At 37.3% G+C, this 17,220-nt stretch overlaps 1 protein-coding gene across 1 annotated transcript in view; it reads left to right on the top strand.

The window, feature by feature from the left end:
• cdh23 (cadherin-related 23) overlaps positions 1 to 17,220 on the top strand; it is a 270,521-nt gene that overhangs the window by 190,057 nt on the left and 63,244 nt on the right. Inside the window, exons 14-21 of the mRNA XM_082153247.1 lie at positions 4,384 to 4,448; positions 5,541 to 5,778; positions 8,731 to 8,836; positions 9,123 to 9,250; positions 11,436 to 11,508; positions 12,528 to 12,644; positions 12,902 to 13,014; positions 13,241 to 13,348. Of these exons, the coding sequence (XP_082009373.1) occupies positions 4,384 to 4,448; positions 5,541 to 5,778; positions 8,731 to 8,836; positions 9,123 to 9,250; positions 11,436 to 11,508; positions 12,528 to 12,644; positions 12,902 to 13,014; positions 13,241 to 13,348 (948 nt within the window). The remainder of the gene's footprint in view (positions 1 to 4,383; positions 4,449 to 5,540; positions 5,779 to 8,730; positions 8,837 to 9,122; positions 9,251 to 11,435; positions 11,509 to 12,527; positions 12,645 to 12,901; positions 13,015 to 13,240; positions 13,349 to 17,220) is intronic.

Here is a 17,220-nt window from a genome sequence, read left to right as displayed (position 1 = left end):
TGTTCTTTCCATCTTTTGTTTGTTGATGTTAATGGTCTGTTTTTTTTTCCTTTTACATTGTTTAAAATGCACATCTGTTTGTTTGATCTTTTTCTTTTCTTTCTTTAGTTTATTTGTTCATTTGTTATTTTTTTATTGTTGTTTTTTATTATTTGTTTTATTTTGTTTGTTCTTTCTTTCTATTTATTTTGTTTTGTTGGTTAATTTGCTCTTTTATTTGCTTGTTTGTTTGTTTGTTTCTTCTCTTCACAGTGATTGGCTGAATCTATTCACAGGTTTACAATGAGCTCATTGGCTATTTATATGGTTATTAAGATGAGAGAAGTGAACGTTGCGGTCCATGCCACAGTGAAACTGGCAGTATTTTTTTTAACAAACTCTTTTGGCCGGTTGGCTGAATACATTGTAGCGTGGCACCAGGGCGAGCGGTCCAAATCCACACACACACACACACACACACACACACACACACACACACACACACACACACACACACACACACACACACACACACACACACACACACACACACACACACACACACACAAAAACACACACAGAGGGTGAGGTCATCACCAGGGCACGTCTGAATCATGGATTCTAATAGTGGCACTGACAGCAGCACACACTCACACAACTCCATGACCCTGTACACCAGCAGCAGCGCCAGTCAACTGAAACCACATTACCAGCGCCCAGCCGTGATCCATCAGAGAGAGCTCACGAGAGAGAGAAATTAAACAACAAATTCTTACATCATACCCTTACTTTGACATTAACATCAGCACACAAAAAATTAAGCATAGCTGTTAAAGAACATCGGATTTGACATTCCATTTCAATGAGAATCAGCCAAAAATAATTTAATCAGGAACAGAGTCCATCACACTGTACTGGCATGAGCGCTAGGATTCACACACATCAAAAAGGATTTTTTGAAATGCGACAAACACCAAATATAGACTTTGCAGGCAGACTCCTGCAAGAATAACCCATGAATGTAGCATAAAACACTATATAAAAGCTGAAGACCAGACTTAAAGGGATAGTTCACTCAAAAATGAAAATTGTGTCATCACTTACTCAACCTCGTGTTGTTCTAAACCTGTATGGGTTTCTTTGTTCTGTTGAACACAAAAGAAGATATTTTGAAGAATGTCAGTAACCAAACAGTTGATGGACCCCATTGACTTCCATAGTATTTTTTTTCCCACTATCCCTTTTTTTGAAGAACCCCGGATTAAAATACAGTTATTTCAGATTATTATTGAAATGCAGATAGAAAATTAAACAGAAATGACCAAATAGAAGAGCTAATTGGAATGAAGTCACACCTTTAGCTCGATCAAATATTTCTTGTTCTGGATGCGGATTGGTCAATTTCAGCCATGCTAAATCTAAATCTGGCTATATATACACAATTTTTGTGGTTCATACTATTTTGTTTTTTTCTTAATGACTTTTTAAACTGTAGGAGGCCTTTGCTATCACAGAACCTTGCAATATTACATGCTTGATTCAGCAAGCAGCATCTGGTCATCATTTAATTTCGATAATAAAACATGATTTTTTAAATATTTTTTTTTATAGATATGTATATTTTATATATATGTAAAATATTATTTGGGTGTCACTTCAAAAAAAAATGTGGCACTATAAAAGTACTTTTATAAATGTATGTATTAAATAAATTAATTGATTTATGACAGAAAATGGAAGGTAAAATCAAGTGTTGGGGGGGTATTTTTAAGGTATCAGGCTGCTACAATGAGCGTTTTATCGGAAGAACGAGTTGTTGGAAGTTTGCAAGCCTCATATAAAATAAAGATATTGAAAGTTTCTGTTTGAGACTTAAGACCCCCGATATACTTCAAGCGAAATCCAATAACAAACTGGTGTGACATCATTTCGAACAAAATCCGGCCAAAACGGAATTAGTTTTGTGTTTGTTTTCGAGAGTTAGAAACAGACTGGTAAACACCTTCGAACTATCATTGGTCCATGGCGATTACATAATAGGTGGGTGTGGCTCTGAGGCTCCGCCTTCTTTGACATAGACGTCTATTCCGGTTCCTTTCTTCTGTTCAGTCCGTCGAGGTCGGACATCCGCAAGTAAAACCGAGAGCTGCTTTATAGTAGAAAATGCAGTTATCGTTCTTATCGAAGAGACACTAACATTATTTTTTCATGTTTAATGCTGCAAAGCTGCTTGTTTTTAAACATTTAAACAATCTACTGTATAAAGTTCTATATAAATAAATGTGACATGACTTTACTGGAGTGCAAAGATGCACATTGCTTTGATCAGATGCTTTCTAAACTACTGTTTTCCCACCGCTGTCATTTTATGTTGTTATTGAGAGGAGAGCGCACAGCACATATTTACATATTCATCTAAACGCCGCTCTCAGCATCATGGGTAACGTCAGGATATTCGCTAACGGTATCCCGCTGCTCACATATTTCGAACTTCTTTTTACCCCAAGGCGAAGAACGAAAAATAACTTTGCCTAGAGTATATCACGGCTTTTACTAGCAAGTAAACAAGATATCCTCATAAACATATTTTATATTTTTATATTCAGGTGGCTGGATATATTACACTTATTTTCCCCTAATGTGTCTAATGATGTTTGTATAACCTGGGCTCATTGATTTAAATGTTTAAAAGGTCAGGTAAGGAAACTAACTATGGTTGGTTACTTTAAATGTCATCAGATGGTCTCTTCCCATCTAAGTGGCTGGTTTTTGGCAGGATCAAGCTGCAAATTGGACGAGACATTGAATATTGGCAAAGTCTGGCTATTGAGAATGCGACTGTGTATGTGTATAATTACAGCAAATAGCTGCGGAAACGTCTACAGATCAGATTCAGCCCACCAAATCAAGCCCCAATAACAAATGTGCTGCTAATAGACACCTCCACATCTGCTTTGATGGATTATCAGCTCCAAAAAAGAGAACGAGATCAGGATCTAACAGATGTTACATGTGGTGTGTGTGTGTGTGTGTGTGTGTGTGTGTGTGTGTTTGAAAAACATTACTTGTCATATTCTATTTCTCTTTCACACACATACGCAGCTGCACTGTTGTTTCTGTGGTAACTTGTTTTTTCACCCTTTTGTATTAATTTGCATAAAGATACAAGCCAGGTTTGAATCTGTTTGCCTTCAGCACTGAATAACTTTATTTCTACAAGCACACACACATTTTATGTGTCTGTGTACGCTATCTACTTCACTGGGATTTCTGTAAATATTCCTGTGCTGTATGTATTTGTCAAATGCATTGTCATTTTGGGGCATTTTTGTGATGTTGACTAGATGCCAAATCCAGCATCTGTCACTGTGGTTTCTGGAAACACTTTGTCCCATTTTCAGGAGACAAATGTAATGTTTTGATTATACACTATAGTTCTTGTTAGTACTTTTATTGTTTGTAATTCTGTTTATTTAGTACAGCAAGGCCACATTAAATTGATCAAAAGTGATAGTAAATACATTTATAATGTTATACAAACTTCTGGGAATCTTGGTTTCCACAAAAAGTTTGGCCAGCACAACTGTTTTCAACATTGATAATAATCAGAAATGTTTCTTGAGCAGCAAATCATCATATTAGAATGATTTGTGAAGGATCATGTGACACTGAAGACTGGAGTAATGATGCTGAAAATCCAGCTTTGATCACAGGAATACATTACATTTCAAAATATATTCAAATAGAAAATGGTTATTTAAATTGTGATAATATTATGGTTTTAATGTACTTTATTGTATTCCTGTCCATGCACTTAATGTGAGGAGCACTAATTATAGCATGCATAGTTGCTGTCTATGTAGAGCTCTCCAAATCAAGCAGACAGAAAGCCAGATCACTAGGTTTTTAAACAGCAGCAAAAATAACACAGAGAGAGAGTAGAGGTGTGGGTCAACATGTCAGTGAGACCACTTATGTGTCGTCACTCATCTTCACTTTCTTTTACTTAAAAGCTTTGCTCTTTTATAAAGGTGGTTCTGGCCATTGAAGAGTGGAAGGTGAAGCAAAAGCTTGTGTTGTTTTAAGGTAGAGGACAGGGCGGCCGGTTCATGCCAGCCCATCTGGTGTGAGGAGAGTTCCTCCCCTTATGGTCCTTACTAAAGTGTGTATGTGTGTGTGTGTGTGTGTGTGTGTGTGTGTGTGTGTGTGTGTGTGTGTGTGTGTCAGCGTTAATCGTGCAGAACAGTGTACTTTGTAGGGTAGGACAGGGGATGCTGACACCATCATCTCAATATTAAAACACTGAAACACACTCAACACAAACACACACATTCACATACAAAACGACCAAGAGTATGTGTCTTATTGATGTTCATTGCTCTCTGTTTGTGTGTCTCTCTGCAGGCCACGGATAATGACATTGGCACGTTCGGAGTGGTTCGGTATTACTTCAGCGATGAGCCAGACCAGTGAGATTATCATTCATTAACATACTGTGACCTTTCACACTGATACAGCGTCTTGTTTAATTCATTAATTTCCTCTGATTAATTTAATCCACATCTCTGTAGATTTGCATGCCTTTCTCTCCTTTTCCTATAGGCTGATTTCTTCCATGGCTGTGTTTGGAATGGAATACTAGCATACTGTTTACTGCATATTATTTTCTCTAAAACATTATACATACACATATACATTTCAAACCATAGTAGGTTTATGCTACATTATCACATGACATCACTATATTACACACTTAATTTGACGAGCAACATAAGACTTATCAGCAAATTTAGAAAATAAAATGGTTATATATTTTTTTTATCTATAAATAAAAAATGTAATTTATTGAATTAAAAATTATTTATTTATGTATTCATTTAATGTGTAAAATGTATTGTGGGGGGGGGGGGGGGTGCACTGCATTGTGGGAGAGTATTCAAAATACTGCATATTTTTTTGCACATTATACTACAAATGTAAGGACATCTGGATATTCTGAGTTACAGACAATTTGCATACTGTGCTATGTTGTTATTGTTAACTAAATCTATAAAAAATTATTTACTCTAATTTAAATAAAGCTGAAATAAAAAAATATATACTGTAAATATTAGATAAAAAAAACTTTAACTTAAAAAAATAAAAAATAAATATAAATTTTGCCTTGGCATCTAACTGAAATTAGTTTAAGTTAAGGTTCTAAAAATGCTAAAACTGGAATAAAAGTAAATTAAAGCTAAATAGAAATATTTACCAAAAAAGAAAATGGCGAAAGCACATAACAAAAGTACAATAATTTCAGTTAAAATGAAAGTTGAAAATATAAAAATAAAAGCTAATCAAAAATATTAATAAATCCTATCATGGTATATATATTGTAAATAATACTAAAATAACACTTACACTGTGCTAAGTAGCCTATACTTACTCTATACTGCTAGAGAATATGAGTAGAATTCCTTATGCTATTAGTTCTCATTTGCTGGTTAATTGATTTGTCTAAACCTCTCATGCAACTATGAATGAACTAATGGTGACTCATTTCCATGTATTAACCCCAGGTTCTCAATGGATGCTGAGACGGGTTGGGTGACTCTGCGAGACCGGCTGGATTATGAGCTCATGAGGCGCTTTACTCTAACGATACTGGCCCGTGATGGAGGAGGGGAGGAGACTACGGGACGTCTCCGCATTAACGTGATGGATGTAAACGACAATGCGCCAATCTTCCAGAAGGAGGCGTATACAGGTTCGCTCATGGAGAACGAACAGGCTCCACAGCAGGTCGTCCGGGCCCGGGTGAGAAACATAAAGACATGTGGAGCTTAGAAAAACAGCAGGAAGAGGAACTAGAAAGAGGAAACGATGTTCACAACACATTTTCATTTTGTAACTGATGTTTTTCAGAGTAAAACAAACTCTTTAGTGATAGAAATAGGACGGGGTCTGATTTTATCCTTCAGGTACTGATTGGATGATGAAAAGTGAATATGTACCTGAATAGATGGGAAGAGTTGTTCTGATGTGAGCCCTGTTCTGATGTGTAATTGTGGGTCAGTCAGTCTGTTAGGGTTCAGTATGTCTCTATTAGTGTTTAATTCCAGCTGTCTGCTCTAATCTGAGCTGTGATTGACAGTTTAACGGCAGATGTTGCACTTATCTGACCAGCAGGTGGCGATGTGTTTATGCATGTCTGCCAGTTCACATTGTTTTTATAATCTTCTAACATCTTCAATACAGTAGTGGCCAAAAGTGATGTCTGGAAGGGGGTATTCTTTTAATGACACTTAAACTATTAAACTATCAAAATATGAGGAGCATGTTATATTGGGAAGAAGAATACACTACACTTGGTTAAGGTATTAAAATGACAAAATTATTTGTCAAGAAAGGTAAACTCCAGTGTATAATTAAATATGGGTTTTTATTGTATTATGCAAAAAAACTCACAGGAAATAAAGCATACATTGACTACAATGTAATCAGTTATTAATATTTTGTTTTTGATTACAGTAGCCATTCTCCTGGGCATTGACTCATTAAACTTTGCACGTGTGTCGGGATTACCTTCTTTACGATCCTCCTTAAGTTCTTCCCAAAGTTAAGCTTCATTAAGACCTGCGTGACTTCTCACAATGCAGGTTTATAATTTCCCAAAGCTTTTCAATGGCTTTGAGGTCAGGGGACTGAGGAGGCACTTGAAGACTTCAAAATGCTGAGCATGAACACTTTCATTGCATGCAACTTTGTTGCGTTGGCGGTGTGTTTGGAATCATTATCGTGTTGGAAATTACACATTTGATCTCCAAACAGATCCTCCATATACTTGACATTGTGTCCAGCAGGATCCCCAAGTATTGGTCCATTTTCAAAGTGCCTGCAACTTTGTAGATCCTTCCAAAACCTGCTGCAGACACGAGTCCCCAATAACATTGTTTCCACTGCCTTGTCGGATAGCAGAACAGGGCTCCAGTCTTCCACACTCCAGTCCATTTCTTTTTTTTTTTCTTTTTTTGTGGCAAATGCACATTTTAATTTTTTTCAGTAGATAAACTAATAAAAACAAAAAAAGCTAAACTACTTTATTTACTCGCACACAAGCTAATATTCCAGCCTCTCAGAGCCGTTGGCTTACAGTTCAAGATGAAATTGGAGGTTTCATCCAGATCTTTAGAAGCTGTTTTGATGTGGTCCCGCATTCAGGCTATTTTCATCTTTCTATCAAAATGCTCTCTAGCCTTCCTTGACCAGCCACAGCACTTTACATTCTTCAGTGGTCTCAGTGCTTTGAAATAATTCTGTGCATTGTGACCATTCACATCCAGCACATGAGCGATACCCAAAACCGATTGACCAGATTTAGTCATTTCAACAATATGCTCATTGGTTGCAGCTCCTTCCGTCTGTCCATTTTCACTTAAACCCACAAAATAACATCTAATAATATATAGCTAACATAATGATTTATTGAATCGCATAGTGATTTACTGAATTATAGGCTGGGAATAATAAGTGCAAGATTGGTATGCCCTTGACATCCACACAATTCGTTATGTTTCTTTGTGTCATGATTAATGATACAATTGAAACGTGGAATGCGTATAGAAGTATTACACTCCAGGCACAACTTCACAACATGCATACAAAATAAAAAGTTTGAATAAAGTGCGAAGAAGCCTATTTTCCTTGGTCAGACATAACTTTTGGCCACTACTGTATATACCATTAATTATTTTATTACCTAAAAATACTAAAAATGCTACTCTTTTGAGACAAAAATTAATAATAGATTTTTTTCTCTTCATTTAATGACTTTTATATGTTGACATTTTGTGAGATATATGTTTGTGACTTCTTGAAGAGTGAATACTGTCACCTTTATTTATAGAGTGCTTTATACAAAACAGATTGTTTCAAAGCAGCTTTACAGTGATAAACAGGAAAATAATGATAATGTATGCTGTCAGAATTCAATTCTGCTGTAAAGCAGCTCTACAGAAAACAATATTTTTTAGCTCAATTCAGTTCAGTGTTGATTCAGTTCAGTTCGATGTCTGTGTAAAGTTTATAAATTATGAAATGAGTTCAATTCAGCTATAAGCAGCTCTACAGAAGACAACGGTGTCGTTCACTTTGAGTCATTTCAGTGTTGATTCAGCTCAATAACAGTGTTGATGCTGCAAAAATCATCAATTATGATGATCAATTATTACATTTTTATTCTCATCCAATAGTGTCAGTGTAGTCAAATCAATAATATTACTGAATATTAAGTGTCCACAACTAAGCAAGCTAAAAGCAACAGTGGCAAGGGACCATCTGGTGACAGAAATGGAGAAAAAACCCAAAGAATGAACAAATCTTTCCAGGCTGCATCACAAGTCAGATTGTGGATTGATATCATTCTGAATATTTCATCCAGCTTTCATTTATTTTTATTTCATTTAGTTGGCAAGGCAACATTTCTAATTAAGTTTTTCATCAAATATTTGGATTTTATATCACCTTATAAAAAAAAAATTTTTTTGTTTGTTTTAGTTAACAATAAAACAAAACTGCTTTTTCACTAGACATTGCTCTGTTTGCTTGAGTGTCACATGTCAGATACTGTGGCCAATTGCATTAGTTTGGGGGTGACACTACCTGCTTTTCCCAAATGTGGCGGTAGGAGTGTTTGGGAAACTTGTTTTGAGATAGTCATTATAGTGAGGATATAACATATTTCTGTGTCTCTCTTTGTGTTGTTCTCAGGCGACGGACGAGGACTCTCCTCCCAATAACATCCTGACCTACTCCATCATCTACGCTTCTCAGTTCAGATCATATTTCAGCATCACTGTGGTGGAGGGCTATGCAGGTCTGTGTTCAAATCAAAGTCACCTAATAATACGATTTCACTGCTTGTTCAGGCTGTTGACGGGTTACATTAGGCTCTCGCCATCGCTCTGTGCATTAGCGGGGAATCGGATTTGTGTTTAACACCTTAAAGCGTGAAAATGCCTTTAGAGAAGCCTTTGTGACCTCTGGTGTTTCATAAACGGATTATAGCTGCGTGTCTTCTAAGCATGTGCTGATGTATTTGTTTTCTTTCTGTTTTTATATTTGTTTTATTTGAATGTCATAACCCCTGTTTGTTTGTTTAGTCATCACGGTGAATCGTCCTCTGGATTACGAGCAGGTTCCTGCTGGATTGATCTTTCTGACTCTGCTGGCCATAGACGGAGGGAACCCGTCCCTCAACAGCACTGTTCCCGTCACCATAGAGCTGTTTGTGAGTACTGCACCTGCCTTCTGCAGGGAATGTCCAAAATGCATACACCATGAAAGAGGCCAATCCTGTTGGGATGATTGTCTGTTATATTACTGTTTAAAAGGTTGGGGTCAGTAAGAGTTTTTTTATATACAATATATATATATATATATATATATATATAATATATATATATACTTGTTTTACAGCAAGGATGCATTAAATTGATCAAAAAATTACATTAAAGATGGTTACAGAAGATTTCCATTCAAGTAATTCTGTTCTTTCAAAGTTTGTATATATCAAAGAATCCTGAAAACAAAATGTATCACGGTTTCCACAAATCAACTGGTATTAATAAATCTTTCTTGAGCACAAAATCAGCATATTAATGATTTCATGTGACACTGAAGACTGGAGTAATGATGCTGACAATTCAGTTTTTGCCATCACAGGAATAAATTACATTTTAAAATAGATTAAAATAAACAATTATTTTAAATAGCAATAATATTCCACAACATTACTGCTTTTACTTCATTTTTCATCAAATAGTTACAGCCTTGGAGAGCATTAGAGACTACTTTAAAAATTAGAAATTTTGTAGGAGAGATCACCACTACAGCTCTTCTGGATCGAGAGATGAAGTCTGAGTATATTCTGATCATAAGAGCCGTGGATGGTGGGGTGGGGCCACAGCAGAAAATTGGCATCGCTACGGTAACGGCCGACTCTTTGATCTTCCTCAAACAGACAGCATCACCTATGTATAAAACTACTTTATATTACTTGACAGAAGAGTCGTTTACTGTGTCTATTCTTAATAATTAAATGGGTGTCTATTTTTATTAGAAAAAAAAAATCTTACTGACCCCAAACTTTTCAACATTAGTGTGTTATAAACATTACAGCAGGACAGATGAACTCTTTAATTTGTTGTGTTGCAGTAGAACCGTCTTTTAATTTAAAGGAATACTCTGGGTTCAACGTTAAGCCTCAAAAAATAACTTAGACTTGTTTATTGCCTGATTTCTTCAAGGGGAGGGTCTATGGGGGGTAAATGTTTTTGTTTTCTTTTTTCAAATCGGTCAATCTAATGGACGAAATAAGCTCGCGCAATTAACATATGGAACGATGGAAAAACACACGTTTTAGTTTCTGCTCTGACAGACGCAAGACCTGCCGAACGCTGTGAGTGTGTGTTAGAAATCAGGAATGGCGAGAGAACATTGTGCTTGGTACATTTTTCGTCTTCAACCCAAACTTGTGTCTCCAGCTGACAAAGTTTAAATCCCATCTTGCCAGTGCACTTCCCATAATGTTTACACGTTAAGTCAGTAGGCGGAGAGTAGACGGTCTTTTGTGGCTGTTTAAACACATTCGCCCACATGAGCGTCTACACCACGAAAGTAATCCAGTCGAATGTGTTTTCGACTACCTCTGGAAGTGGTTGAAAGAAGACAAGCTCACAACGTTTCAGACCCCGTTTACATCTGTATTTAGCGCCGTCCACTTGTGATCCGATCGACCAAAACACATCTTAATACCAGGTGTAAACAGAGCCAAAGAGCCCATCCAGAATTTTGATCTTTTAATAGAAAAAGGAACATTTATGTTACGCCACAAGTGCTGCGATTGAGCTTAACTTGTAACCCAGAATAATACTTTATCTTTATCCTAGAATCTAGTGAAAACAGAGATTACTGAACCGTCATTTCAGATTTAAGTTCCTCACACAAACAGACACAGTTTGGTGTTGCGTGATCTGCGTTCGTTCTGAATTCATTGGTTTCCTCTTAGGTTCATTGACTAGGACGGTTAATCCACAGATCATTTCTCTCTGACATTTCTCTGCTCTTTTATTATAATTCTGATTAGACACATTTCATCTGAAAAACAGCAGGGGTTTGACACATGCCCGTGTGTGTGTGTGTGTGTGTGTGTGTGTGTGTGTGTGTGTGTGTGTGTGTGTGTGTGTGTGTTACTGCGTTGAGCTGAATTGAAGTGGTAAAACAGTGTATGTGTCTAATATTGAATAATTTCCCATTGCCACAGCCTGTGAGTTTCCATTAAACCCTAAAAGCACTCCATCAATACATTTAATTACAACCAAAGCATTTTTTCCCTGTGGAAAATTAATGAGTTAATATTTAAAGACTTTTTTAGATATCTAAAACACTGATTTCCTCCCTCCTTCCCTCCGCAGGACCAGAATGACAACCCACCCGAGTTCAGCCTCCCGTCTTATATCGTCAACATACCGGAGAATATCGTTGCAGGTGCATTAATAATTATATTATCAAAAAATGGAAGAATGTATCAACATGTAGCACATGTACAGTGCTCAAAACCTCATGACAACATAACTAGATTCCTGTCAGTGATGATTTACAACGCTCAGCCAGCTGTGCACTAGTTCTGTTCAACGCTAATATAATGTTTTGTGTGAATAAGGGCTGTTTTCCAAGACACACGGGCTTATGGTAGTTTTGTTTCAGCTCTGACCACCCAAAAACAGAACCAAAGAGTTCAAATATTACACAGAAAATCTAGTTAGAGGATTGTACTAAACCTGTTAACACTGTTGTGATTTTTTAAATCTCCCACAATTATGTTATATAATGTTAATATTAGAGTTATATGTTGATTCTTATGCACCGCAGAAAGAAACCAGTCAGCATGAAAAGCAATGGAAATGCAAATCTAGTCTATTCAGCCACCATTTTTTTCTGCGCTGCATCATTTTGGACACATTACAAAACTCCTTCAAGATATTTGTTTCTGTTTTGGCTCTTATAATTCTTTTTCTTTTTCTTTTTTCTTTTAAATGATTGTTTTAATTGAGCAAGTAGGTTGTGTGCAGAGGGAAAAGAGACAGAGATGGTCACAATTCTCATGCATTTATTCACTAAATGCCTTTATTCCACACAATAGACTCGCCTCCAATCATCAAAGGGAAATTACATTTGCTCTGCATGTGTGTTTGTGTGTGTGTCAAGGGTACTGAACACACTCCACTAAAGTTTGATAAACCTGAAATCCATAACCCTGTCTCCATCAAAGCACACATTAACCACTTCCTGTCTGAAGAACATCCCTTACACTTTGCCTGTCTATCATGTCATGTTATGTGTTATGTGTTTTTCTCTTCATTCAGCTGTCTGTCTCACGCAATCATTATCTGATGGTTTGTTTACTTCCTCTTTTCTCTTTTGACTCTTTTTTTTGAAAACTTTTGATGGTTTCTCTCTCTCTCTCTCTCTCTCTCTCTCTCTCTCTCTCTCTCTCTCTCTGTCAGGAGCTACGGTGTTGTTTGTGAATGCCACCGATCTGGACGCCTCTCGAGAATTTGGTCAGGCCTCTCTCATCTATTCCCTACAGGGCAGCTCACAGTTCAGACTCAACACACGTTCAGGTGGGCAACGTCACACACGCTCACACCTGCCCTTTAACCTTTTAACCTTTTTTGGTTCCCATGAGGAAAACAGCTTATAAATCAAACTAAGTGATGTTTTTTGAAAACGTAAAAATGCAGAAAGTTTTCTGTGCTGGTTTAGGGGTAGTGTTAGGGTAAGGGGATAGAGTATACAGTTTGTACAGTATAAAAATCATTATGTCTATGGAAAGTCCCCTTAAAACATGGAAACCCAACGTGTGTGTGTGTGCGTGTAGGAGAGATCACCACTACAGCTCTTCTGGATCGAGAGATGAAGTCTGAGTATATTCTGATCATAAGAGCCGTGGATGGTGGGGTGGGGCCACAGCAGAAAATTGGCATCGCTACGGTAACGGCCGACTCTTTGATCTTCCTCAAACAGACAGCATCACCTATGTATAAAACTACTTTATATTACTTGACAGAAGAGTCGTTTACTGTGTCTATTCTTAATAATTAAATGGGTGTCTATTTTCATATAGCTGTTTCCACCATATTTTAAATGCAAAGTCACTTGAAGCCATGCATTATAGTGATTTTATAATGTTTTAAAGCATGCATATATTTCTCTGCAGGTAAACATCACTATACTGGACATAAATGATAACGCCCCCATGTGGCGAGATGAGCCGTATCAAGCAAATGTTGTGGAGATGAGTCCCATCGATACCGACGTCATTACTGTGAGTGCACTGATCTGACCTTTAACCTCTGAACTGACCTTTCGACCTCAAACTGTCCAGACCTTCTTTTTTTTTACAGCAATATTTCCCCAGAAATAGTTTTTGACTGCTTTGTGTGAGTAATGGCTTACATTTCAGTCTGTTCCTCACACAAAGTAATCATGTGGTTTCAAAAAACTACTTATTCTGTTTTTTTTTTAATGGTACGTATAGCTCCCCTTTAGGAACTAGACAGACGTGGTCTGGTCAGACATCAAACATTCTACAATCCCATCATATCCCGCCATCTGTATAGATTAGATGAAATGACAAGATACAGAAACAGTGCCTGTTTTGAAGCAGAGGTTTGATCCTAATGTCAGCTGGTAAACATGGTTAGTGCTATTGATTTTATGAGTAATAATATCTTATAGTTTCTCTCTGAGTCAAATCCTCCCAGTACCCAGAGGAGCAAGTTTCCATCTCCTCTCCGTCTGGAGAAAACCTCTCTGTCCCAGCCTTTGATCGGCTGGAGTTTTGCAGCTGAATTCAAAGTGGGCTCTCACCCCGGTGTCCTTGGAACATTTTATGGAGCTCCTATATGCTCCTATTCTTCTATTGCATGAAGTATGTGAAAGTCCCATCTTGAGGGGTTTTTCCTCCTTTGGGGAATGAATAAATTAGTTAATATGTTAATGTCAGTCATGCCATCTCTACTTTCAGTCTCAGAAGGCACTCCCAGGGACCATTCATAAGTTAGCTAGAGGTTTCCAACATCTAAAACTCCAATATGACGGATTAGCTTTAATGTATTTCCACTAGTCATGGTTCACAAAGTTATCAGTCCACCAGGAAGCAACATCTTGTTTACCAGGTTCCCAGACTGCTACAATGAGCTCATTTAAAGGTGAAGTGTGTGATTTATGTGCCACTCGTGGCACCAAACAGAACTGTTTTCATGACTAACTCATCCCGTTGGATTAGTGTTGTTATGTCTGGCTCTGGAACCTACACTCTTTGAAGAAAGGGTTATTTCAGCGAACCTTTTAGTGGTTCCCATCATGGGATCAATTTTTGGATTTAGTTTTAATTAATTTTCTTTTAATTCATGTTTTCTTTTGATTACATTTGTGACCCTGGATCACAAAACCAGTCTTATGTTGCACAGGTATATTTGTGGCAATAGCCAACAAAACATTGTATGGGTCAAAATTATAGATTTTTCTTTTATGCCAAAAATCATTAGGATATTAAGTAAAGATCATGTTCCATGAAGATATTTGGTAAATTTCCCACCTTAAATATATAAAACATTTATTTTGGTGAATGGATGCAGCACTATCGCCAATAGAAATGGACAACTTTAAAGGCGATTTTCTCAATATTTCGATTTTTCTGCATCCTCAGATTCCAGATTTTCAAATAGTTGTATCTCGGCCAAATATTGTCCTATCCTAACAAACCATACATCAATGGAAAGATTATGTATTCAGCTTTCAGATGATGTATAAATCTCAATTTAAAAAAAAATTACCCATAAGACTGGTTTTGTGGTCCAGGGTCACATTTTATGAATCAAACAGCTCATAAACATACTTTATGACTAGAAGAATTTTAAATAACCTGTTAAACATGAAAGTATTATGCATTAATTTAAGACATTTCTTCTTATATAGAACCTCTTTGTCATAAAGGTTTTGTGTTTAAAATCCAGTCAAGAACCCTAAGCTTCTACATAGAACCCCATTGAACCTTTTTTCCTTAGAGTGTACAAATAAATTACACACTTTTCAAGAAGAACAAGTCAGTTGGATTTGCAAAAGTTTACTAGTTTCATGGCATCAGATCTTTTTAAAGATGTTTAAGGTTTTTGTTTGAGGCAATTAGTAAATCAAATATCCAACAAGCACAGCTATATAAAATATTAAATTTTTACTTTTGGTTGGACTGAAATTCTGACCACTAGATACGATTTCTGCTATTGTTTTGGTGTTGACTGCTGTGTCATTATTTAAGTGAACTATTACTTTGTTGCACACTTTATTAGCATTACTGTGGTATCAATGATTTCAGATTTATCTGCCACTAAACTTCACAGTCTCAATAAACCAGACCTTTGGCTGTTGCCACAGAAGTGTTGCCTTTGACTTCTCCACGGTGAGTTGTAAGACATTAAGGCATCCATTTCTGTAAAGCTGCTTTGCAATAGCATAAATTGTAAAAAGCACTTGAAATACTCATCCAGATTACAGAATATTCTGGTCAAGAATCGCCTACTTTACACTCACCGGCCACTTTATTAGGTACTAATTGCTAGAACCAGGTTGGACCCCCTTTTGCTTTCAGAACTGCCTTAAATATTTGTGGCATGGATTCAACAAGCTGGAAACATTCCTCAGAGATTTTGGTCCCTATTGACATGATGCCATCACACAGTTGTGGCTGCACATTCATGATGCGAATATCCCATTCCAGCACATCCCAATGGTGCTCTATTGGACTGAGATCTGATGACTGTGGAGGCCATTTGAGAATAGTGAACTCATGTTAGTTCAAGAAACCAGTTTGAAATGATTTGAGCTTTGTGACATGGTGTGTTATCCTGCTGGAAGTAGCCATCAGTGATGGGCACACACTGAGGTAATAAAGAGATGGGCATGTTCAGCAACGATACTCAGGTAGGCTATGGCATTAAAACCGATGCTCAGTTGGCAAAAAGGGGCAAGTCTGGCAAGAAAATATCCTCCACACCATTACACCAGCAGCCTTAACCGCTGATACAAGGCAGGATGGGTTCATACTTTCATATTATGCCAAATTCTGACCCTACCATCTGAATGTTGCAGCAAAAATCGAGAGTCATCAGATCAGGCTACGTTTTCGCAATCTTCTGTTGTCAAATTTGGGTGAGCCTGTGTGAACTGTTGCTTCAGTTTCCTGGTCTTATCTGACAGGAGTGGCACCCGGTGTGTTTTCTGCTTCTGTATCAAGGTTTGATGTGTTGAGCGTTCAGAGATGTTCTTCTGCAGACCTCGGTTGTAACGAGTGCATATTTGAGTTACTGTTGCCTTTCTATCAGCTGAACCAGTCTGGATTTTCTCCTCTAACCCCTGACATCAGCAAGGCATTTTCACCCACAGAACTGCTGCTCACTGCATATTTTCTCTTTTTCGGACCATTCTCTGTAAACTCTAGAGATGGTTGTGCATGAAAATCCCAGTAGTTCAGAAGTTTCTGAAATACTCAGACCAGCCCGTCTGGCACCAACAACAATGCCACGCTCAAAGTCAGTGACTTAAATCTGATGCTCCGTTTGAACTTCAGCAGATCGTCTTGACTATGTCTACATGCCTAAATACATTGAGTTGCTGTCATGTGAGTGGCTGAATAGATATTTGCGTTAATGAGCAGTTGAATAGGTGTACCTAATAAAGTGGCTGGTGATATATTTCAGCCTTGTAAACACATTTTGTGCAACAATTTCTGCAGGATCTTTTACATTTTGCATGCAGTATAAATCAGACTATCTAAACTGTGGGCGATATCTGTGAACGTGGCATCTGAGGAAAAAGCGAACTGATGGAACTGATGCTGTTTTACAGTATATTGGAAAAAACTATTGAATTTGAGATGTGGGTGTTCAAGTTAAATGTGGTCAGGCCTTTAAAGACCTTTAACTCTGCTTGTTAACGTTTTGGTGTTTTATAGTGGCTCTGTCTTGGGATAAATATGCCACTGATTGTCCTTTAATTAACAGGCCAGGACTGAACTTCATTAGGAGGTTCCGATGACTAATTAAAATGTAGCCCAGAGTCAAGTGAATACTTGATTACCCTGCTGGACACTGTGCAGGAGAGAGAGATGAAACAGAACAAAGGAAGAAATGGATGGAT

The sequence above is a fragment of the Leuciscus leuciscus genome (genome assembly GCF_965113295.1).
Source record: "Leuciscus leuciscus genome assembly, chromosome: 22".
NCBI classification, from domain to species: Eukaryota; Metazoa; Chordata; class Actinopteri; order Cypriniformes; family Leuciscidae; genus Leuciscus; species Leuciscus leuciscus.
The sequence above is the reverse complement of the archived record's forward strand: the minus strand, read 5'-3'. Positions and strand labels throughout refer to the sequence as shown.